Genomic DNA, 26,529 nt, shown 5'->3' with positions numbered 1-26,529 from the left:
TATACATATTTCAGAAACTGCATTAGTACCTTTATCGTCCGTACAAGAGTTGAGCTAATTTATAAAATAAAATGAAAATCAGATGCAGAGAGAATGTGAGAATGTATTGTGAGAACCATAATATGTATTATGTCGATTCCGGTTGGATAGTTTTCATGGCTGTTCGTAACAAAAAATTATAAAAGTCACTTTTTCAAAGAAAATCATTCTTCCAACAGGATTGTCCTGCGACAAAATGATAAATATGAGATAATATTCAATATAATTTACGATAGTTCTTCTTATTCAATGTTTTATAGATTTCTTTTGTACACTTATCTCAGAGACTTCAGTGAACGAAGACAAAAAAAAGTTTCAATTGTGGAAAAAGTCACACGGGAATATTCTCTTAAGGGAGTATTCTAGTCTAGAAATTTAAAAAAAGAAAACAATTTTTTTCCTTCATATTTCTGTACTTCAGGCACTCAAGAATATACTCTAGAAAGGACTTATCGAAAATCCTATTACTAACCGAATTACAGCCATTTTAGTGATGCGATATCTAACCTAATACGGCCATAACAATGAACGTCAAACGCGTTTTTCTCGAAACTAGTTTTTTCAAACTGGTGTACACGATATGTCAAATTTCAGGGCCCTCATTGACCATCTTTGTGTTGTTACAGAATAGCTACGTCCACGCAACAATCATCAGCGATGGAGATCGATCCACGGTCGAAATAAGATCGATTCATCCATACAACTGCTCTGCTCTGCCAGACACATCGGGCTATTGTTCTATAAATAACTCAACAATGATCAAACAACTGTCTCCGCTGTCCGGTGGTCCAACTGGATAATGGAAGAACAGAAAGAATACCCTTACGCCTAAATGGCTACTGTGTGAATGTACCATATGTAATGGTATAGAACGAATACTGGCGAATGGCAACTGTGTAATGTGCTAATTATAGATATGATAACCATGTGACATGTACACGATTAAAATTCGGCTCTGTTACAGCTAAAATGCTAATGAGCCTTAAATAAATAAATGGGATAAAAAAAAAATATGTCAAATTCTACTGAACCGATTCATGACGAATATATATGGATACAGACTGCAGACATCTCTCTATCGCATGAACCTCTAAAAAATGATATTTTTGAAATTTTACTATTTTAAAAAAATCGGGTAACGTAAGAAAAAACGATTTAAATCGCATTTTGTCATTTTTTTTTCAAAAAACATATTTTTGTCTTGTCCGAGGTTCATGCGATAGCGGCATCCTTACTGATTCAGAATCTGTTTGATTTTTTTTTGTATAATGATATAATGGATAGTAAAAATAGTCTTACTTTTATTTTTGCGAAGCTCGACAAAAAGGCCCGAAATTCGTTTCTCTACACTAGAATACCCCCTTAAGTGAAATAAACAATAACAAAAAAATGGAAACGTTACTGAATAAATTTATTATTCCTTTCCAATAAACCACATAGCCATTATTTGAGTGTACAAAACAAAATAAATTCAGAATGAATATAAAGCGATCCCACGCCAATATAGCATAAAAAAAGTCGATTTAGACCTGTTTTTTTTCAATCTTCATACACACGGTGGCAATTACCCAAAATTGCAATTTTCATTACCATATGTGAAATTTTAATTACGACGACGTAACCTTAATCAATAACATGATACCACTATATGTCTAATTTTGTTGAATTGAAACTCTATTCTAATAAAAATACATTCAACAACAAAAAATTCAGAGGAACAAAGTGCGAAATTGAATTTTTGAGTGATTTTTGAAATGTTGTAACATCCATCATTGCGAAGCTTCAACTTTCATGTTTTGGAATATTCTACGGAAAAAAATCATTTTGATGTGTGTAGATGTAGCGGGCAAACATACCGGGAAGTCATAAAAAATTTATTTCTTCCTGTTTTGTCAAACTTTTTTGTAGACTAACACAAATTTTTACTAACTATGTCAATAGCGTACCCAATTAACCTTATGAAAGCTGTTTATTTCATTTCATTCCTAGAACGTTCCTGTAGGACCTTTGCATACAGAGATGTTTCTGTTTGAATGAAAAATTACCTCTTCGTTTTGTTGAAGACTAATTTAATAAATAATGTTCGCAGCGCAAACCGAAAAAAAGGAAAGGTAGTTTTGAAAAACTCAATAAATTCTGTACAAGGATAATGTGTTGCTTTGACGAAAAAAAAAATTATTTTTTTTGCATCGGTTTTAAAAAAGGACCAAAAACAGTTTTAGAAGGTTTTGCAGTAGGTTGCAGTAGGTTCAAATATTTCAAACTTAAGGTGCTATCAAAGTTGAAGCTTCAGAATGATACATATCTCATTTTCATGCGTTCATTTTTTACGAAGTTACAGTCAAAAATCAGTTACAAATTTCAACTTCACACTCTGTTCTTCTATATATTTTTTGTCAATTGTATGTAGAATTATCTATGGGTGGATATTCTTCTTGAATAGCGTGAACGTTCCCTGTGGAACTTTTCCTGTCTCAAAGTATGTTATTTTTCCCATAAAGTTAATAGACTTTCCAACAATTTTGTAAAACTCCATATTTATAGATGGATTTAGAGTTATGATTTTTTTAAATGAAAGTAGAAAGATATGTGGATAGAGATACGGACGGGCACTAGACTCTGAAGACAATTGCTTTTGTAACTTTTTTAGAAATCCGTAAATTCACTCATTCAAAACTCCACATGGTGGCTCTAGAAAAACTTTTTGTTTTATGAACTGAACTCCAAATGTTGAGACTCTACCTAGATTCCACCAAAGTTCATATTTAATAATTGTTCAATCAGAGAAAAAAATCCGTATCGACGAACCGAACTTTTGATTTTCAGGAAAACGATAAAACGTACACAAAAAAGGTCATACAATGGTTTCAAAGCAACTAAAAAACATTTTTTGAATTTGATTTCCCACAATAAGATTATTTGTTTATCCAATTGTTATAGCTTTTGTTTATTTGTTTATCCATGAATTGTTACAGCTTCCTTCAGATTTTTATGGTAAACAGAATGTATATAAATATTACAAAAGAATTGCCGAGAATCAAATTTAATTGCAATGATGAAACCAATCCTACTTTCAAATTCAAAATTTAGCATACATTAACAAAATAAGTCACGTTACATACATTTTGCCTTTGAATGACAATGTCTTAATCTTTTTTAGTTTTACCCAAGTGTTTTTTTTATCTTCATCCGATCCGTTCTACGCACTCGGATTTCCACATGTATTCAGTTCAGCTGCACATCATTCGTTCCCAAACAGTTCGCTCGCAATTCGCTTTTTTAAAGAGCGTTCGTTCGTTCGTTCAACTTTTTTGCGAACTAGTCCTTCCGTATCTTTCGTGAACGGTTTGCCCATCTTCACCATGGAGTCTAACGCCCGAATTGTATGCGATCATGTTGTTTGTTTCTCTTCCCCCACAGCGCAAGCAGCGAGTAAAATCTAAAATACGTACCTACTTCATTCGTTTGTTTGTTTACGTTTTCGTGTTCACCGTTTATGTTATAATTGATTAAAAAATTGGTGAATAAGTTTCCTATATAATGGTACATAGCATAAAATATATCGCAATAACGATTTTGCGTAATATGCATTTGAAATCTTTCAATTTTCCGTTACTTTTTTCGTAGATTGACCTTCCCTATATAGAAATCAAAGACGTAGTCCCTCGTCAAAAAACGTCGAATTGGTCATAGGATAATGAACATTGTAATTCCGGGTAATGACCACCTTATGCACTATGTTTAGAAAACAACTAGATGGTCGGTTTTGAAAACAAATACAGTTTTTCTGGTGTTGATCAAATCTGTTCTTCGCATAATAACTATGGGCATAAGCAACTTTTCGCAACTGTGGTTCTGATTGTACATTCTAGCTATCATTGCTTCCACCTTTGACATCCTTCCCGTTCTTGTCTCCAAAATCACAACTCGCTGGTGAGGTGAATACTGATGGCGGTGTTTCGTTCTACTTGCCGCGACTCCTGTGGAATAAATAAATGGTGATGAATGTGTGTACTCACGGCTCATCCCCATCCGAAGGCCCAAATACGAGTCAGAAAAGCAAAAAATAAAACCGTTGCGAAACTCTGATATACATCACCAACTCAGCGCTTCGTCGTGTCTTTTCCGCTACCATCAGGTTGTGGTGGGTGGAGATTAATCCATAGTGATGCTGTACTTGCTCTATTCCTCCTCTCGTAGATAGAAAATGAATACGCCGCCGCTGAGGCTGAAATGAGCACCAGAAAAAAAATATATCACAGGTCCTCCCGGAGGTGAGCGTTTCTTTATATGGGTGGGAAAATAATTTTCTCCAACGGAGGAAGTCAACAAAGTAACTGGTGCAGCATCATCGTGTGCCACAGTGAGCGCTATTAATTTTGATCGACAAGTAGGGGTAATTCTGTGGAAAATCTCCCCAAAAAAGACATCCTATTATTCAACAAACTTTTCTCTGTCACCATCCTACTAATTACAATTTTCCCGACTAACGTTTGCCCATTTTTAACATAAATTATACCACTATCAGGACGAGCGACGACGCTTCTACCCATCGCTTCAACAGTCAGCGAATAACCTGTTTTCCACCCCCACTCTCGCGTTATACCCTTGCCGCATGCGTTCCGTCAGTGGTGTGGATAACCGCACTGAGAGACCCTTTTTCCACGCTAATTCTGTTCCTTTCCTGTGTCCCCCTCACAGATATTTCTCCGTGGTGATGACGGAGGAGGAGGACATCGGAGGTTTCTGTGTTAATTTTGTGTTTTCGTGATAAATAAAAAATGTGGAAAGGATTCGAGTTGGGTGGAAGGTGGTGGCGGTAAATCGCCTCCCTCTCCCCTGTGCTTTTCTTTTTTTGTTTGCTGAAATCCGGAGGTACCATTAAACAGTGGAGAAAGTGAAACGGGTGGGTGGAATTGAACAGGGAAAAGGAGGTGTGTGGTGAAAGCCCGTTTTTTTTTCGGCGGAACTGTTAGTACTCTCATCTGGTTGGCATTTTTACTGTTGTTGAACCTGAAACCAGCTCTCTACTTCTACTCCCGCATGGGAGAGAATTTGACAGGAAACAAGCGCGGCAGCAGAGGGAGTAGAAAAAAGTTTATGTACATTTATAAGGGACTTTTTTGCTGCTGCTGGTAAGCTTTCGCCATCAAAGAGCGAGTTCCGTTGGAGGTGGGTTGGGATGGGTTCGAAGCCGATGGTGTGGTACATAAAAAGGAAATAATACGACAACATTTCAAGGGGATTGATTTACAAAATTCCGTCGGCTCTTTTTTTCTGCCCTTCGAGGTGGTTTGTTTTTGCTAACTTATTGTCTTCTCTCTGGTTGAGGGAACTTTCCTTAGTCTTTAATAAGTGTAGCAATTTGATTTTTATTACAATTGTTGACTTGCAGACAGAAAAAATGTTCTCAAGTACGCCCCCCTACATGGCGTTTTGTTAACATAGAAAAATCCTCTCTAGCCGTAGGTTCAACCATTATGCCTCGTGCCAAAGTTTTCACATATTATAACGCTAACAACCGTTGGATGGTGTGAGTTTCTACTACTGATGTGCATTTGAGAAAAGGTGAATGTGTTGATGCTATGTTTTCTACGATTTTTTTATAAAACTAAAATCCAAATTCAAGCAAACGAAGTACGGAAAATCCAGGAGAATCATGGGTCTCGATAGATGAATGTCTAGATTACGAACAACAATTTGAAATGTTGAATGAATTGTGTGAAATGTTGTACTAAAACATTTTTGAATCGATAAACTAAACTATGGATGAAACGAATAACAGTTTGGCCAGAATCTGGGTATCAAATATTCTGTAGCTTTTCACAAGGCTATCACAAATCTCTTACTTCTTTTCAAATCATCGTGTGTAGAACAATGGATAACCGCTGTAAACTATATCCTGTTTTGGATGACTCCCTTTTTCACACTTATCATTATCATTATCTCTCTATTGTACATACAATCAAAGCTCTCCATAGCGCCAGATCTCTCCGTAACGATCGTAGATTCAAACCAAATTTTCGAAAAAGCTGGACAAATTCGAGAAAAAAAATGGAAAATGCTGGGAGAATCGTCAATTTCAATTTTGTCCAAATCTACACATATAAAAATGGAGTGATGTCTGTCTGTCTCTCTGTCTTTCTGCCTGTCTGATTCTTATGGACTCCGAAGCTACTGAACCAATCGACATGAAAATTGGTATGTAGGGGGTTTTGGGGCCGGGGAAGGTTTTCATGATAGTTTGAGACCCTTCCCCTCTCTCTAAGGGGGGGGGGGGGGGCTGCCATATAAATGAAACACAAATTTCTGCATTACTCGAGAATTAATCAAGCAAATAAAACCAAATGTGGCATATGGAGGTTTTTTTTTATTATCTGTATTAAAGTGACTTTCAACTCATTTGGCTGGTTCGTCACTTTTACTTCCATTTTTGGAAGAATGTCGGGAGTGAGAATTAAACTCGTGACCTTTAGCGTGAGAGGCATGGATGTTACCACTACGCCAGATCGCCTCCTATGTGGAGGTTTTAGGGTGCAATAAATGTTAAATGTAGTTAGACACTCTACTCCCCTCTTTAAGGGGGAGCTGCTTACAAACGAAACACAAATTTCTCCATTACTCGAGAATTAATCAAGCAAGTACAACCAAATCAGGCATATGGAGTTTTTAGGGGACACGAAACGTTTCTATGGCGAATCGACACTTCTCCTCCCTCTCTAAGGGGGGCTGCCATACAAATGAAAAACAAATTTCTGCCTAACTCGAATGGAGCCGAATTTGGCATATGGAGATTTTAGGGAGCAATAAATTTTTATAGACACAGGGTACTGAACAACTCGAGAACTGATTAAACAAATGAAATTGAACTTAGCATATAGAGGTTTTAGGGATCGATAAACGTTTCTATGATGGTTCGACACTCCTCCCTCCTCTCTAAGGGGAGGCTACCATACAAGAAACGCAAATTGCATATCTCTAAAACTAATCAATCAAATGGAGCCAAATTTGACATGTGAAGGTTTTTGAATAAGAGGAATGTTTCTATGATGGTATGACAACCCTCCCTCCTCGGAAATGGAGAGAGGGTCCCTTAAAAATAAAACACATATTCCAACCAAACATGACCATTGAATTTTTTTTTAATGTGATCAAATGCACTCCTATATCTTCTTCTATCTATATAAATAAAAATGGAATTGTCCGATTCAGGGCTGCCTTTATTCTATCATATTTTCTGTATCAAATATGTATTCCACGTAACGGAGAAACATGTTATTTGCAAGTGGTTGAAAAATCTTGAACGAGGATTGTGTCTGAAAATAATTTGATATTATAATGACGAGTTTTGGAAGAAGTACTAGAAATTTTATAGTAAAAGGTAATTTTGAAGGGCAGATTTTCTAATCAATAAACAGCGATTGGACCTATGAACGTGCGCTTAGTAAAAAAAACGTGAATGTGATAACGAAAAATAAATTTTGGGCGGAACGAAGTTTGCCGGGTCAGCCAGTTAGCTATAAAAACTACGATATGCAGTGACTGGGTCAGCGAGTAGAATTTTTCATTTTACTGTTTGTGATCATACAATTGAACATTATAGTTCTGTTTTACATTTAGTGTCATTCTATTTGATACTGACATTGCTTTATTTCTCTCCATTTCTACATAATTTTTGAAAACTAGAATTCCTCGCATAATTCTTGTTCCTGTTGTACTTCCTAGTTTTGATTTGTTCAAATTGTATACTGAAAATTGAGAAATGCGGCGGAATCAAGAATGTTGAAATAATTTGTTGTCCCAAAATACAGTATCGATTTCCTGGATATAATTTCAAAACGCATAGAGATTCTTTTCTCTATTACGACATTTCTCTACATCGACTTTTCCCTGTAACGATACAATATCGCTATGACAATTGTCAAAATTACTCCATTCACAGTGTCTATGTGTCAGTGTCAGAGACTATGTTTGAAAGAAGTCTATGTTGTGTATCGGGAACATTAACCAACGGTGAACATCTGTTCGTGCGCAACTGATTTAAATTTTCGGTTACCACAAAATATAAATTTTAAGGAACATAAATTTAAATATGAAACCCGGTACACAACGTGTTGATACTGGCAGCTCTGCTGGTAACGATCCTGTGACGAGTGGATCGGTCTGACATGTAGGTTGTCAAGGTGACAGTCCAGTCGGGAAAAAGCAATGCATTTTACAAGATCCGCTCATTACCATTCGAAAACCCATAAGCACATATAGTGAATTCGAACAGTGAATTATATTAAAACATTAATTTCTAAAACAAATAGAATTAAGGCTTATAGCTAGTAAAACTTAAGTCTAAAAACATAGCTAAAATTATATAGGCATAATATTTTGTAAGTAATTCCTTCATTTGTAAAAACTTAACCTAATAAAAATATGAATGCAGATTCCGCGTTTGAATGCCTATAAAAAGGTTAGAATCGTGTGCTGTTCCATCCATGCAACCGATTTTTGTGAGTACAGAATATAAAATATGTGAATTAAAATTAACTGTAATAAAATTTGCAGCAAAAGCTACATTACAACTAAATCGTATTTTGTAATTTGCTCGACGAAATCGAGCAAAGGATCGCGCCTAACCTAACTATCGCAACATAACGTGAATACATATTCAGATGCGAAAGTGTAGAGTAGAGTAGAGTAGAGTAGAGATGAAATGTATATCCGGTATCCGGCAGTCACCAGGAGAAGCGAAATAATGTTAGTATAATAAATAATGTTAGTATAATACAACCATCCTCCTTAGGCGCTTTGGGCCCACTGCCCTGGTTCTCAATAGTTTCCGGTTCTTTTTTGGACACGGTTCTAGATCCGTCATTCACAGGTGAAGTTCTAAACGTTCTCATCAATCGATTGCAGAAACAAAACCATGTCTAAGTTAGAACTGAGCAATCAGTTTCTTTGTTCAGTCACGATCTGCCTTGCTTTTGAAATAGAACTTCTGAAGAACGGATGTAGGACTATGAAATTATTATTTCACTCAATAAGGTTGTTTATCATTTCAGAAGTTATTTTAGAATGCATCGAAATGTTTAAATACATAACTCTTAGTTACTAAAAGCAATTAGTTTTTTTATATTTCTTTCCAACTAGGATTGCGTCTTTCGGGAACATATTGAGGGTACAAATTGGAAGACTAACTATCGATCGCGCTCGGTAATAGGTCAATTTTTGAGCAATTTTGGGCGCTTAAAGTTCTTGCAAAACAGCGCGGACTCGATTATATACAGTCTCCGATTTCTTTTCACTGTATATAATCGAGTCAAAAAATAAATTTTATTTGACGTAGGACTACATCTTACATTAAGGGTGCCAAATCAGAAAACAGGTCACATTTTTATGAAATAAAGTTAACTTTAATAGATATTTTTGCTGCGAACGGATTTTAACGATTTGCATACCAATCGAAACGGAAATTTTCTAAGATTTGTTTAATATGCTATACATTACAATCCCGTAATCTGTATATGGTTTTAATTGGTGAAAATTAAAACATTCCCATTTTCCATACATTTGTTCTATCCATTTGTGTGCTTTCCCGAACAGGACTGTCAATAACGGCAAACTTATGCAGCCGCTAGAATAGAAACAACGAAGGGGGAAATCGAAAAGAGAATAAGCTGTCGCTCTGAGGAAAATTCTCAGAATCTTTCTGTGCCCGAAACAACGAAGGTCGCTTATTCTGCTCGTTTTGTGTTTTATGTTTCCCCTCGAGATGTGAACGCTAGCGAATATTGCACTTGAAGTGCATCTGGCATTGCAATTAACTCAACCAACCGAGCCATGGCAAAACAGGCGAAAAAAGAGAAGAGCTCAAATGATTATAGGTCGCTTCTAGCCATCAGTGTTTGGCTTTGTTTGTGTTGCTTGTTTCTTAGAACTTGTTCAATTCCTGTACATTTGAATAGCACATCTTCAATACTTTTAGTTGCCATTCGTATTATCTCGCATCGGCTCTTTTCTGATGCAACAAGCTCCTAGCTTTGTTGACGGTTTTGACCGAGAGTCGAGAAACGATTTTTCATAAACGGTCATTCTCGCGATGTTTCATTTTTATCGCTGCAACTGTGTGCACAATCGCTGTACCTGTACCGACCTATTTTACCGCTGTACATGGCTACAGTTGTACTGTGCGCAGCGCCATAGACGGTTAGTGGTGGGTAGCATGAACAAAACGAATCAAAACATTTGGTATACATTCTTTTCATTGACTTTCTCTTGAGTTAATAACTTAGATTGGAAGCATATTTGTTGTGTTCGATAGTTTAGACGCTAAATAAAAACCTTTTTCATTGAAATATTGGTGAAAATACAATGCAATAAATTCAAACTTCTGATTGTCAGTCTGACATGCGGTACAATGTATAACCAAAGTATGTGTGTCATGCTATCGTGGTACTTGTACAACGCTGTACACGTACAGCGCTAGTACAGTTGTATGTCTGTCCATGGTATTAGCTTAGCAATCATTCGTTTGTATTGATTAAATTCTTGATTGAATGAAACAGTTTCCAAATTCAATTGAGTTCAATATATTTGCTCTGTGAGTGAAAAAAATGAAGAAATGCCATGTAAAGTCAATTCATTTATTGTGATTGATTGTTCTTCGTTACAAGTAAATTTAATGACGGACCTTTTACGTGTGGTATGATGACTAGAACAAAATATATGTACGGAAGAATTATCAAACGTTTGATGAACCAGCCTAAGGCTGAAAATCTTTCCAATAAAGACAAAAAAAAATTATCAAACGATTATTTTATTTTACATTTCCCTCTGAAGTTTACATCCCAAAAGTGTACATACTTCTCGAATCTCAAATTTGCTTGAAACTGGGAAGTTCATTCGCTTCTAGTGTCTGCACGATTTTCCCAGGTTCCTAAGTTCAGAAGATCATGTTAGGACAGACATATTCCACTCTGCACAAAGGCAAGCGAGGACAAAAGTACTCGCAGTTTGCATTTATTTGCAGAGCCGATTTCCCCAGAAACCTCGGTTTTGAAGTCTGTGTTAGGGAAACACATTTCAATCGGAACAAAAATACCCCCGATTTGTATGAATTCGCAATGCCGATTTCCCCACGCTCCATGGATTTGAAGTCTGTGTTAGGGAAACACATTCCAGTCGGAACAAAAATACCCCCGACTTGCATGAATTTGAAATACCGATCTCCAGGCACCTTGGTTTAGAAATCTCTATTAGGGAACACATTTTGGTGGGAACAAAAGCCCCTACTTTCGTGTGTTCTTCTTCTTCTTTTTGGCTTTAAGAGGGTTTAAACTTTTCAGTTCATTCGCCTCTAGGCTCTTTCGTGTGTTTGCAATGCCGATTTCGCTGCTTGGTTTTAAAGTCTGTGTTAGGGAACATTTTTCGATGAGAACAAAAGTCCCCCTACTTTCATGTATTTGCAATGCCGATTTCCTCAAGGCTGCTTGGTTTTGATGGCTGTGTTAGGGAAACCGTAAATCGGGCCAATCAAAACGATGCAGTTAGGGCGTTTAGATAACGCCTAATATTTTACAGTTATTCAATTGTTTATCTAATGAAAAACAACATTTTGTTAGTTGTGATAGATGCGTAGAAATATTCCCTATCAAGTGATGCAAACATCTCTCCTATCCAGTACGAAATGTTCGAGCTATAAGCATTCGAAATCTTTCATTTTTCCTGAATGTTCTGTGTTTAGGTTTTCATTTTACCCTCCATATATTCCGGTTAGACGTAGTCCCACGTCAAAAAGGAATTTAATTTTTGATTCATCCCCTTAAAGTCAGAAAACACCTTTCTCACACGAAAGAAAAATTTTACTAGAATATCTCAGGAGGTGATAGATGATCATATCTGATGAAAAATCCTTCTACGTATACGTTTCGGGCTCTGTTGTCGCAAACTGTCTCTACACTAATAAGTATGCTACATAAGCCAATTCTGTTGCTTCCATTTGAAAGATGAGAAAATTTAGTACAGTATATAGTAGTGGAACATCTAAATAAGTGCATTTAAATAACATTTTGGAAGTGAAAAACCTAAAAGTTAGTAATTTTTAATGCGTAATTATTAATCTTATCCCAAAAATTTATATTAAACTTGATTGTTTCTATCAATCAAATCTCTCAAGCCACTCTTCAATTTGTTCTTTGAAGCCCAACTTCTATCTTTCTTAATTTCGCTGCTATATCGATATAAACGATTCAAGCAAAATCTTCTAAAATTGCGATTTTTACCCCACTCTACTTATAATAGCCACTTGAATTTCACCTTAACGTTGAAAGGTTTCATTTTTTCTTGAAATAAGTCATATTTGAACTATAAAAAAATATTTTTTTTTTCAAACTGTATATAATCGAGTCCAAAATTGTATATAATCGAATCACATATAATCGAGCCTGTATATAACCGAGTCCGACCTGTATAGATAATTGAAAATGCTACTTGAAATAGAATGACTTTAAAAGTATTTATGAAGAACACGTTCTGTATTCATGTTTTTTAGACCTATTGTATAAGCGATAAAGGGAAAACACATCTCTAATCTATGTATTTACAGCACAGTCTTCATTAGATAAAACCAAGATAAAGCAAAGTGAGAGAATTCCAAACCTCCGCCACTGAACGGTACTTGCATTTTTCTACGTTGGGTTCTCTGTCATGCGAGGAGCATATTTGGAGAAGCAGAATCATTTAGTCCCTATTCTACTAGGACGATAAAAAAGAGCACCAACAGCAGCAGCACAGCAAGGACCACAAGGACCACAAGGACGATGCGAGTGAAAGCAACGAGTATTGCACGCACCAACATCGTCATCATCGCTTCACTTTTTGGTTCGTTTCTCTTCCAAAAAAAGACTTAGCGAAAAAAAAAGAAAAAAAAGTGTTATGGTGCTAATTTTTTGCCCTCCAGGATTTTCTGTTTGTATATGGTCCTTCCACTGAGGCTAGTGCTACTGCTGATGATACCCTTGTGCCACGCCACGACTCAATGATGATGATGATTGTGCCCTTTTTGCCATGCTTCTTCGTGACTTCCATTCATCCCGTATCATGCTCTGCACAAGATTGACTGACTCGTTAATGCTGGTCTGCATGGCTGTGTGTGTATGTGTATACTCTAGCCATGTTTGTACAGCAATCAGCAGTCAGAGGAAAGATACACACATTCCCTGGTATCCCATTTGCTTGGCTGCCTCTCTCACGTGTTTCTTCCTCACCCGGAGAGTTACCAGTTGGAGGGAACCTCAAACCACACTATTTTGTCCTTTGCTGAACGCGACACAGCAAAAACATGCACAAACACACGCATGACTAAAAACCGCGTGAGCGAGAGTTGTTCGGTTGTGCTGAACGGAGACGAAAGGACATAGCGCGGGAGTGTATACATTTCAACAACTTTCATTCATGAGCAGCGAATTTGCTACTGATTTTGACTCGTGAGATGGCAGGCAAGGAAGAGGCATTCGAGGCTTCAAGAGAGATGCCAGAGAGAACGGTTGTTTGCGCAAGGAGGCTCTCTAAGTGTTGCCAAACTTTGACTTTGTGTGTTCTGGGCTACTGAAAGTGTCTATTTATTTACAATTATATTATGCTATGTGAAAAAAGCATAAAGTGATAAAGTGTTTCAATTTCGATGGCTGAAAAAATTGAACACCAGGGTTTCCCCTTTCAGGAGTACATTTCTACGTTACTAACAGTTTAGGACGCCATTTGTATCCAGCCGATGTTAGTTCTGTTCTGTTCTGACGTAGACGACATCTGTGAAGTGCCTATCATCGAACAGAACGTAGTTAATTTTCTTCCCGTTTGTTGTGTGTGTAAAAATATTGGAGATTTTGCTGGGAAAATGTTCAGTTAATTTTTGACAACCGCTTTGTTGCACGTGAGATGATTGAGCTTTGGTTACCACGCCGTAACCATAAACCCATGATCCATTATCAGTTATGACTCTCTGAAGAAAATTTGGGTCGTCGCGAACAGAGTCCAACAGCTCCTTGGCCATGTTAATCCGATGATGTTTTTGGTCGACATTGAGCAATTTTGGTACAAATTTTACCGCAACTCGTCTCATGCCCAAATAATTGGTAATAATTGAATGGCACGTGCCAATCGATATATTTAGGTTCATAGAAACCTCTCTAACAGTGATTCGACGGTTCGCTAATATTGGCCAAAACTTTCGCCATTGCTGTCGAAAACATATTGTTAGCATGTTTTTCAGTTCTTTCTTGAATTTATTTATTAATACCTCCTCCGTTTTAGCTACGAAATTGTTGGAGTAGACCCTCCGCTCCAGGTTTGCCCAGAAGTTCTCGATGAGACGCAGCTGGGGGACGTTTGGAGGCTTGGTGGACTCCAGACACCCCTTTTCAAGCGGTTCATCTTCTCCAGCGGCTTCGCGTAATGGGTGTAGGTCCGGCCAAAACATCACATCTTCGACCGGATGATATTTTTGGATGAAGGAAGAAACTTCCGACAGGCACTATATGCTGTAGATCTTTCCGTTTGCTAAAAGTCTCGAATGGGAGAGGAGCGGTCTTTTCGCTTCCGCAGTTCAACCGCAGTTCCGCAGTTCAACTGATAGTGCTGTCGAATTTAGTCTGAATACTTATAGGTTATTGTGATTGACGATGGATAAATGGTCTATTAACCAGTTGTTAACGTGAACGGATGAAAAAATGGTAAAATTTGTTCATTTTGTTCAATGCAAACGGTACGATCTTCGTCACTTCATTAATGTTTTCGTCTTTTGTTGACGTGCTCAGGCATCCAAAACGTTTTTCGTCGTTCATATCTTCTCGGCCCTGTGAGAGCATTTTGAACCACAGATAAACGTTGCTTCAGTCCAAGATAGCTTTATCGTATGACACAGTCAACATTCGGAGTGCGTCCGCGCACTTAATTTTGTTTTTCACACAAAATTTGATATCGATTTTTTGATCCATTCTTTGGATCAGGTAAAAATGGAAGACGAACAAAAACACGTGGATGCAAAGCAGCTGTTCAAAATTTATTGAACAGACATGGATACCAAAATAACACAACAAAAAGAACTCGAATATACGTGACACGCGGAAATTGAAAATTCGATACAGACCACTTTTTACTCTTTTAACAAACCTCGTATTAACCTCGATCAATGAACGATTTCACTTTTTCTTGTATGTTTGAGGATTATGTCTAATCTTTCAATATATGGAACCATTTCAATGTTTCGGATGGAAAAGGTATATAGCTTTTGAACGTGCATAGCTCTTCAGTTAACCCTTTCAGGACCATGAGATGTCCAAGACTAAATATGCCAATACATACTTTTTTTACACACTTATCTCACTTCTTAACTAGGCGAACCTAGCCAGAATTTTCACCTGCCCCCGGGCTTCTGAATGCCAAAGGGGGACTAGGCTCTGCGGAATGCACGTTTCTGCATGCTCGTGCTGTTTCAGTCCTGACCGAGAAATTGTCGGACAATCGCGCAGGTGCTAAGGATGACCGACTTTTGGATGCCGGCCAATTCCTTCTCCATGTTCAACACCTTTAGCGCTTCCAGAAGTGTCTTCGGGACAATTCCAGTTCCAGAGAGAACGACTGGAACAATTCTTGGGACCTCCCTTAGCCCCCACAGTTCCTTGAGCTCCACGGCCAATGGTCGGTACTTGCAGATTTTGCGACCGTGGGTCTCCTCCAGATTCTGGTTCAGTGGAATAGCGACATCGATGATGGTGACTTTGCGGTCGCTCTTGTCGTAAACCATTATATCTGGCCGGTTGTGGTGGATCGAGAGGTCGGTCAGAACAGTGCGATCCCAGTACAGCTTGAAACGGTCATTTTCCAGGACAGGTGCAGGCAGGTACCGGTAGTTTGGTACATACTTTTTTTTGCTTCATACTTCATACTTTTTTTTTGGCAGACTTATCTCACTTCTTAACTAGGCGAACCTAGCCAGAATTTTCACCTGCCCCCGGGCTTCTGAATGCCAAAGGGGGACTAGGCTCTGCGGAATGCACGTATCTGCATGCTCGTGCTGTTTTAGTCCTGACCGAGGAATTGTCGGACAATCGCGCAGGTGCTAAGGATGACCGACTTTTGGATGCCGGCCAATTCCTTCTCGATGTTCAACACCTTTAGCGCTTCCAGAAGTGTCTTCGGGATAATTCCAGTTCCAGAGAGAACGACTGGAACAATTCTTGGGACCTCCCTTAGCCCCCACAGTTCCTTGAGCTCCACGGCCAATGGTCGGTACTTGCAGATTTTGCGACCGTGGGTCTCCTCCAGATTCTGGTTCAGTGGAATAGCGACATCGATGATGGTGACTTTGCGGTCGCTCTTGTCGTAAACCATTATATCTGGCCGGTTGTGGTGGATCGAGAGGTCGGTCAGAACAGTGCGATCCCAGTACAGCTTGAAACGGTCATTTTCCAGGACAGGTGCAGGCAGGTACCGGTAGTTTGGTACGTTGTCTTCCAGTAGAACACATTGGAGCGCCAGTTGTCGATGAACAATACGGGCCACGTTGTTGTGGCGCTCGGTGTAGGCTGCGTTGGCCAAAACGGGACAGCCTCCCATAATGTGCTCTATGTTTTCACCTGGTTGATGGCACATCCGGCAAATGTCATCAACGTCTTGATGCCAGACGTACCGCCTGCAGTTTCTCGTCGGCATTATCCTGTCCTGGATGGCTATCATGTCGGCTTCTACTACTGAAGAGAGTTCACCACGCGTTAGCCACAGATTAGATGCGGCCTTGTCGACGTGTGGCCGGTCCAGTTGATGGGGGTGGGCACCATGCACTGCCTTCTGCTTCCAAGCTGCAATCTTCTCCTCCACTGTCTGCAGATTGCAGTTGAGTTACTTTTAGTTACATACTTTTAGCAGACTTATCTCACTTCTTAACTAGGCGAACCTAGCCAGAATTTTCACCTGCCCCCGGGCTTCTGAATGCCAAAGGGGGACTAGGCTCTGCGGAATGCACGTATCTGCATGCTCGTGCTGTTTTAGTCCTGACCGAGGAATTGTCGGACAATCGCGCAGGTGCTAAGGATGACCGACTTTTGGATGCCGGCCAATTCCTTCTCGATGTTCAACACCTTTAGCGCTTCCAGAAGTGTCTTCGGGATAATTCCAGTTCCAGAGAGAACGACTGGAACAATTCTTGGGACCTCCCTTAGCCCCCACAGTTCCTTGAGCTCCACGGCCAATGGTCGGTACTTGCAGATTTTGCGACCGTGGGTCTCCTCCAGATTCTGGTTCAGTGGAATAGCGACATCGATGATGGTGACTTTGCGGTCGCTCTTGTCGTAAACCATTATATCTGGGCGGTTGTGGTGGATCGAGAGGTCGGTCAGAACAGTGCGATCCCAGTACAGCTTGAAACGGTCATTTTCCAGGACAGGTGCAGGCAGGTACCGGTAGTTTGGTACGTTGTCTTCCAGTAGAGCACATTGGAGCGCCAGTTGTCGATGAACAATACGGGCCACGTTGTTGTGGCGCTCGGTGTAGGCTGCGTTGGCCAAAACGGGACAGCCTCCCATAATGTGCTCTATGTTTTCACCTGGTTGATGGCACATCCGGCAAATGTCATCAACGTCTTGATGCCAGACGTACCGCCTGCAGTTTCTCGTCGGCATTATCCTGTCCTGGATGGCTATCATGTCGGCTTCTACTACTGAAGAGAGTTCACCACGCGTTAGCCACAGATTAGATGCGGCCTTGTCGACGTGTGGCCGGTCCAGTTGATGGGGGTGGGCACCATGCACTGCCTTCTGCTTCCAAGCTGCAATCTTCTCCTCCACTGTCTGCAGATTGCAGTTGAGTTGGTACTCCGCTTGCGCCAAGTGCAGAGCGCTGTATCCTCTGTCGGCGGCGCAGACAGCCCGGTATAGCGCGTTTTGGTTGGCGCGTTCTGCGAAGTACTCGCGCAGTTGTCGTACCTGGGCAACACACAGTGCAGAAATGTCGACGATTCCAAGTCCCCCTTCTTTGCGTGGTAGTGAAACTCTCTCCAGTGCCGATTGAGGATGGTGCATTCCGGCCTCTTTGAATGCTTTCCTCATCCTCCTCTCAAGGTCCTCTAGGTTAGTTTTGCTCCATTTGACTACACCAAAACTGAAGGTCAGCAGGGGAACCGCGAATGTGTTGATCGCGCGTACCTTGTTCCCCGCGTTGAGGAAAGTCCTCAGGACACAGTTCACTCGACTCAAGAACTTGTCTCGCAGCTCCGTCTTGATGTCGGAGTGGCGAATCCCGGTGAGCTGTCGGAATCCAAGATATTTATAGGATTCGCCACGAACCATGTCTCTTATAAACTCGCCGTCATAGACCTCGTAGCCTCCGGATTCGGTAAGTTGTCCTTTCAGCAGGTGGACACAGCGACACTTGTCGAGGCCGAACTCCATACAGATGTCCCTGCTTATGTCTTCGACAACCCGGATAGCTACACCTAGACGCTGACGTGAATCAGCGTAGACCTTGAGATCGTCCATGTAAAAGGTATGGGTCACTTCTTCGTGGGCGCCGTCGCCATACCTTATTTTATAGCCATGACCTCCAGATTCAGTGGAATAGCGACATCGATGATGGTGACTTTGCGGTCGCTCTTGTCGTAAACCATTATATCTGGCCGGTTGTGGTGGATCGAGAGGTCGGTCAGAACAGTGCGATCCCAGTACAGCTTGAAACGGTCATTTTCCAGGACAGGTGCAGGCAGGTACCGGTAGTTTGGTACGTTGTCTTCCAGTAGAACACATTGGAGCGCCAGTTGTCGATGAACAATACGGGCCACGTTGTTGTGGCGCTCGGTGTAGGCTGCGTTGGCCAAAACGGGACAGCCTCCCATAATGTGCTCTATGTTTTCACCTGGTTGATGGCACATCCGGCAAATGTCATCAACGTCTTGATGCCAGACGTACCGCCTGCAGTTTCTCGTCGGCATTATCCTGTCCTGGATGGCTATCATGTCGGCTTCTACTACTGAAGAGAGTTCACCACGCGTTAGCCACAGATTAGATGCGGCCTTGTCGACGTGTGGCCGGTCCAGTTGATGGGGGTGGGCACCATGCACTGCCTTCTGCTTCCAAGCTGCAATCTTCTCCTCCACTGTCTGCAGATTGCAGTTGAGTTACTTTTAGTTACATACTTTTAGCAGACTTATCTCACTTCTTAACTAGGCGAACCTAGCCAGAATTTTCATACATACTTTTTTTAGTATGTAGAATTTTAGTAGAATTTTAGTTTTTTAGTTTAGAACTAAAAACTAGACTTTTTTTTTTTTTTTTTTTTTTTTCTGTATTATAGTGGCTTTCAACGCTTCTGGCTGGTTCGTCACTTTTACCTTCCATTTTGGAAGAATGTCGGGAGTGAGAATTGAACTCGTGATCTTGAGCGTGAGAAGTATGGATGTTACCTCCACGCCAGATCGGCTCCCATACAATACACTATTTTAGCTATTGTGGGTGTAAAGTGAGAGAATATCACCATAAAAACAAAGCAGAGTGTATAGGATTCCCATAATTTCATGGGAAATATTTTTCCCTATGTACCATAAAAGTTAACAAACGAAGAGTTTGGTATTTGAACATTGGTATTTTATTTGTTGCTTTGTAATAGATAAAAAAATAATAAAAAATATCAGAAAAGTAAAATGAATAGTTAGTTATGATATTCTATGATACAATTTCGTTCACTTGTGAAGCACAAGTGGACATTGTACTTACCGCATTTATTATGTGGTCGGTGTTAAGTCAGACCGGACCATGTTTGACAGTTCTTTTTTTATTCGTACAGAAACACATTTACTGCCTTGGACATACGTTTTATTTTGACATTCAGTTAAAAAATATCGATTCAATAATAATTGAACTATCGGTAACGGTTTTTGTAGAAGGGAAAAATATTTCCCTTGTGCGTGAAAGGGTTAATGAATGGATTTTGAATTCAAATATATAAGTAAAATATGACATGCTCTCACAATACAAGTAACAAGTACATTTAGCATGTAATTCGGGCGTTAGCTTTCATGGCTTCATGGTCATAGTTTTCTACGATGTCACGTTATATCCAGCGAAAGGTATATATTTTGCTCTGTAGTTAGAAGTACAGATTTTTAGTTTCACTCTAGACAGCGATCAGCCGCACCATGTGTGACAATTGAGAGTTGATTTAAAAACATTGTTGCTATGTCGATTGCTCATGCCACACTGTGAAAATATTTTGTGCAATGAAATATGTGCTTCGAACGAACAAAATCAAGGACTGTGCTATGGAATATGTGTGTTGTTCCTTTTACTGATTTGAGATTCGATTCCGCACATGTCTCATTGCATCGAGCGAGAGGTATTAATTTTGCTGCCCTGTGATTTCAATTGTTAGTTTCACTCTAGACAGCGATCAGCCAACACTATGTTTTAAAGCTGAAAGTTAATTTGGAAATATTGCTGCTGTCCAGTTGATTAATTATTTAATCAATTAATAGTTATTTTATATGTGCTTCAGTTTTACCAATTTTCTGTAAACTAAATTTACAACGTATGAATATTATCCGTCATTTCACCATTCTATTCCTTGACCAATTTTGTTTTTTGACATCTATCGTTCGATCGATCCAAGGCGTGGATCGATCTTTTGTTCTCCTGCACACTCAACTCAGTGTTATTCTTTTTCTGGTTACATTTCCGATTTAAATACGGCTAGCGCATTGTGTGTGATGAAAATATACTGTTTTTCAGTCGTGTTTCATCTGCCTCATGGACTTTTGTGACAAACGAGGCGAGTTGTTATTTATTCCCATTTATTCCAATTAATCGAAAATGCCAGCTATCATAAAAAATAAAAAAAATTAATGGTTTTTTTTAGCCAATTACAACATCCCCAACTCTACTTGTTCGTTCCCCTTTCCCTTCCCTATAGATAAGCGGCACCCGTTGGGATCAGTTTACTACAGGAGGCACACAAACTTCATGGTCATAGCTATCCAGGTCATAGGATATCACCTGGTGATATCATTATTGCGACCAGAGGCAAGCTATCTATTTAAACTTAAGTTTGATGATGATGACGTCTTATCATATCGAGCTAAATTAAATAAACAAAAGAAATCAAGCGAACGATCAGTATGTTTTTTTTGTAGGGATGATTTAATTAACAGTGATTTTCATTTATACAACCATTCCATTCCAAACCGATGTAGTGGTTCTCAGATTTTCGTCAAAAGTGGTTATTTAGTTCTTTATTGCAAAACATCTGACCCGAATTTTTGTATTTTTCTTTATTAGGGTACCCTATTTTTTATATTTTAAAAAGATTTCAAGAAAAAACATAACAAAATATAGCGCACTCTAGTCCAATGCCATTAAAACAATAAAAAACGACTACAACAATAATTACGTTGACGGCGCCAGTGGTTGTGTGGTTATCGTAACAGCCTCACAATCCGATCGGCCTGGGTTCAGTCCCAGCTGGCGTCGTTGGGATTTTCTGAGGTGAAAAATCTCTGGTTACATTTATTGCACCCTAAAACCTTCACATGCCAAATTTGGTTTCATTTGCTTGATTAATTCTCGAGTAATGCAGAAATTTGTGTTTCATTTGTATGGCAGCCCCCCCTTATAGAGAGGGGTGGATAGTCTAACGATCGTAAAAACATTTATTGCACCCTAAAGCCTTCACATGCCAAATTTGGTTTCATTTGCTTTATTAATTCAGAAAGAAATTTGTGTTTCATTTGTACGACAGCAACCAAACCCCCCCACCCCCCAAATGAAGAGACAAAACTTGATCAAACCTTGTACACGAATCTCACGGCATCTTTTGGGGCTGTTTCAACAAAGTGGCAAATGAAAATAATAGTTAGCGTCGCGTTCAGGAAAAAATTGAGTACTGTTCATAAATTAATGTTATGAGTAAATAATAATTTCATTTTGACAAAAAATAGCATTTCAGTAATCAATCATCAAATATCCGGTATTCGACCGGATAGTTGCCGGATATCCGTTTCATCTCTAATATTTATTAACTTTGGTATAAGAAAACCTGAGAATATCTGTAATGTTTTAGGTAATTGTGAAATCTATCTGATTTTGTTCAGTTCACTTCATATAATAAAAGATTTTTCCAATGCCACCATTTAGAGTATTGAATGAACTAAAAAAAGAGTTGAAAATAAAATTCAAAAGTTCTACGTCAAGCTTCCGTCCGTGCTTCTAGACATACACCATTCAACTTCTTTTTAACCAGAATCAATTCTGAATGGATCGATGGACATAAATCTGTAGATCTCTCTTCCTACTTGGTAGTATGCCATACAATTTTTTATGGTGAACTACAACATAGAAAGAGAGTCGAACTCACTGATAACGATCCATTATCGCGATTGCGATTGTCAACCTAGTCCGAAAATCTAAGCCTTTGAGTTTTGCGAAGATGATTTTTTCAACACTGAACAGGATCCAATTTTTTTTAAAGGATTTCTTGATAAATATTATTGGCAACCCTGATCACAGCTGTATCGCGCAAATCGAAGAGAGAGCAAAGCACGATACTGACGTTTGTGAGAGTGTGAATGGAAGAAAGTGAGAAACATTTAGGAGAGAGCGTTATCCTTTTGCATGCGACTTGCAATACGTCATTTGTGTACCATCTGCCGTGCTAAACGGTTCCCTGAGTTGCCTAGCTCCCGATTATTGCCATGCCGTGTGGCACAACCAATAATAGCGATATCAATAACAATAGCAGCAGTAGTAACCGCGGCTGTATTGTTTAGCTTTGCGAACCGAGATATTTTTTCCGTGTGTGCTATCCGCAAATTGCGCGCGTACTTGTGTTTGTGTCAGTGTTCCAACGAATAGTGTGTGTAGAGAAGGACGACGCGCTACAGCCAAACGAGAAGAAGAAAAAGAAACAGAACGAAGGGGTGCCGCAAGCAGAAGGATACGCATGCAAACGTCACTTGCAGGATTTGTGGATTATGGTCAAACTTTGCGGCGGTGTAATTTGACGGAAAAATTGTTTCCCAAATTGGATTAATATCGTTCGTAATTGAATTGGTGGAGTGCCACTGTTCCAACGTGCGCGCCCTGAGGGAGAAGTTGTGTTCCAGTGGGGCCGGATGTGTGCGGTAACGGCGCAGGAGGAATTCACGTCAATAAAAAGCAAGAGTGTGAAAAGTGCCAATTGTTGACGAACCGATCTTCTGCGTTCCCATTCCGCCGGAAACAGGGACGGATTGTGGTTGTGGCGTGGTGTGCTTTGGGCGGCGATTGCCAATCGTTACCGAGAGTGAGAGTATTTTACTCCATTCGACCGCACGTCGCTAACCTCTCTTTGTGCTCCCTGGGAGGGAAATCCGAGGATACATAATAATTTAATCATTTATTAAACATATTAAATAATCACATTAAAAACAGTTACCATCGGTTCATCGTGTTTTCGCGCGCGTGTTGTTGTGTACGTGTGTTTGTGCGTGCGCCCGTGTGTTTGTTTCGGTGAGTCCCGCCGTGCGTGTGACCGAGTGGCACGGACGAGCCATCTGCCATCGTTTTGCGCTGGACCCCCCGACGGGCAGCGGGGACATGAATAAACCATCAATATTACGATAATAAAATAAAGCACTTTTTCCGTCGAATGAATTAATCAGTTTAATTATACTCCATGGGTAGACGGGCAATGATGAAGTTGGTGGCGGCGATTCAGTGATTCAAAGTGTCAACTAGTGGAAACAATCGAACAGAGAGCATATCTATGCTTCGAGGGGTGCTTTTTGGGGTGGAAAGTGATTAATTTTAATTGCGAACCGTCATCGTTCTCGAGCAAAGTTCCACCTGTTTCAACCACCTATCCACAGCAGGACGGGGAAGGTTTACACCCACTCCCTCTCCCAACCACCGTATACAGTGTTAGACAAACAAAGTGTTAATATGACTGCCAATCTGAAGGTGCTTTGCCATTTCATGCTTGTATTTAATTTGGGCTCGTGAATGTTTCATACCGATTGCGGGTGTGAACAAAAAAAAAGGACCAATTGATTGCACGAGAGTGAGAGAAATGATATGATGATGAGGAAGAGTGATCGAGAGAGCGTGAGCATGGAAAAGAGAGTGGGAGGGAAACGTGTCACGATGATCATCTCCCGTGAAATCGACACCAACCCTCCCCCGCTTGTTGTTTCAATGAATATCATTATAATTAGTTCGATAAACTATAATTTACATTTGAATAGCGACGGGAATCGATGGATTAGGGGAGCAGCAAAACAAATACATTTGATTCTGGGCTGGGCTGCTTGCTAATCATCATCTGATTGATCGCTAATTAGTGATTTATATAAACTAACCTTGTTTTCTTCTCTTTCTCTCTTTGTTTTTGTTCTTCCAAACATCGCAGGGCCCACCCCCACAGGGACGACAATTCACAATTGCGGAAACGCTCGAGCGTATAAAGGAGGAGTTCAACTTTCTCCAGGCACAGTATCATTCGTGAGTATTGGCATTACTTGGTTTCTCATGCGGATGTTCTTTTGGTTGAGTTTAGACTGGCGAAGAATGCGTTGAGCGGAAAAATGAGTCAGTTGCATATATGTGTGTGTGTAAATTGCATTTGGAGAGATTCGAACACCGGGTTACGAATCAAGCAGTCACTACATTTTTTTAGTGGATAAGTTGTTCCATCAATCATCAATTTTCAGGTTTTTCTAATATGTTGTTCCAAAAACATTATACTTTGTTTCAGAAAATTTATTATGAAATATATTTCTATTCTATTTTAACTCAGCTATAATCGGTATGATCTCCAACTATTTATACCAAGACTCGTCACGATAACTAAAACCATTAAAGCGGAATTTACGGGTTCCGAATAGGACTATTAGTACAGATCTAAGAGCTGTAACTAGTGAATACCATCGAAGCGCAATCAGTATGAAATCTATTTGTAATGTAATAAGGCGAAAAATGCAACTTGTGCAAAGTACAATCTGAGAAAACAAAATGAAGATATTTGTACGGAGTGATAAACCTACTACTATAAACCTACGTCCTTTCTTTACAGTACAGCAATTCGGCATACGAACGGTGCATGAATCGGTTGTTCGCGACCGAACTGAAATTGTATGAGTCAGTACAAAAGTTAATCCTGGAACACTATATCGGTCGGTGTCAATTACTGTCCAAGATTTTCATTTATGTTTACCCTTGAAATTTATTTTTACCCTGAAATTACTTTTACGCGGATCATTTCCGGTGTCCGCTAGTCACCCTAATGTCAGAAGCGGGCTGTAACTAAATGAAAATATATTTTTCGAAATTTTTGCACGTATAGGGTATTTTATGTAATGCAAAAATCAAAAAGTGAGTTTCCCACATTCTTCCAGATGCTCCTGAAATTAAAAACTATTGGAATCTATAAGCCGAATTAGTTTCGGGATGGTATCGCAACTGGCACGGACGACGTCTAGTGGCATTGTTTCCAAATGACTTTTTTTTATCCCTTTTGTTTATTTTAGGCTCATTATCATTTTAGCTGTAACAGAGCCAAATTTCAATCGTGTACATGTCACATGTTCTTTCGTCAAATAAATTTCCTTCGACTTGCACTGTTGTCACGCGTATTCTAGAGCTTGCCCCTCGGAATACATTCAAGGCGTGTTATTAGGCTAAAGAAATCTCAACTAAGTATTACTAAATGACGCTACTTAATGCATACGTTGAGACGGCAAAAGTCCCACAGGTAACGTGAACGCCATTCAAGAAGATGTCACATGTTTATCATATCTATAATTAGCACATTTCACAGTTGCCATTTTTCGGCGTTAGAGTATTCCCTTCTATACCATTGCATATGGTACATTTTACACAGTAGCCATTTAGGCGTAAGAGTTTTCCTTCTGTTCTTTCATTATCCAGTTAGACCGGACAGCGGAGACAGTTGATTGATAATAGTTGAGTTATTTATAGAATAGCAGCCCGATGTGTCTTGCAGTGCAGAGCAGTTGTATGAATGAATTGAACTTATTTCGACCGTGGATCGATCTCCATCGCTGATGATTGTTGCGTGGACGTAGTTATTCTGTAACCAAACTAAGATGGTCAATGAGGGCCCTGAGTTTTGAGCTCACGATCGACTGCTTACTAAGCGGACGTGCAACCAATGTGGCTACGGAGACCCCCTCCAAATGATTTAAAAACGCATAAAACGTCGTGATCTAGTGTTATCTCGAAAAACATTTTTTGATGGAAACAATTTGGATAATTTTTGGCCAAAAAATCAAAACTTTGAGTGCTTTGGGGCACCCCTAAACCATGTCCGATTGAGAGCGGTCGGTCGGTTCTTTAACACTTTAACGGCCATGGTGTTTCGGCCAAAAAGTTCATAAAAAACTGGAGCGTCCAATGGTTGATTCTTATACTAGATGGTGCCAGGAACCCATCTAGCATAAAATTTCATCCCCATCTGCCATATAAG

The 26,529-nt window shown here is 39.6% G+C and overlaps 1 protein-coding gene across 15 annotated transcripts in view; it reads left to right on the top strand.

The window, feature by feature from the left end:
* LOC129775334 (protein groucho) overlaps positions 1-26,529 on the top strand; it is a 357,362-nt gene that overhangs the window by 146,229 nt on the left and 184,604 nt on the right. For 13 of the 15 annotated variants that reach the window (XM_055779979.1, XM_055779978.1, XM_055779976.1 and 10 more), the window contains one exon: positions 24,454-24,545. The exons of 1 other annotated variant lie outside the window; for it this stretch is intronic. In XM_055779979.1, coding sequence (XP_055635954.1) covers positions 24,454-24,545 — 92 coding nt within the window. Of the gene's footprint in view, positions 1-22,692; positions 24,006-24,453; positions 24,546-26,529 lie in introns of those variants that run through there. One more of the 15 variants, XM_055779983.1, reaches the window with a different exon arrangement.

The sequence above is a fragment of the Toxorhynchites rutilus genome, chromosome 3 (assembly GCF_029784135.1).
Source record: "Toxorhynchites rutilus septentrionalis strain SRP chromosome 3, ASM2978413v1, whole genome shotgun sequence".
Lineage (NCBI taxonomy): Eukaryota > Metazoa > Arthropoda > Insecta > Diptera > Culicidae > Toxorhynchites > Toxorhynchites rutilus.
Note: the sequence above shows the minus strand (reverse complement) of the source record. Positions and strands in the feature narration are given on the sequence as shown.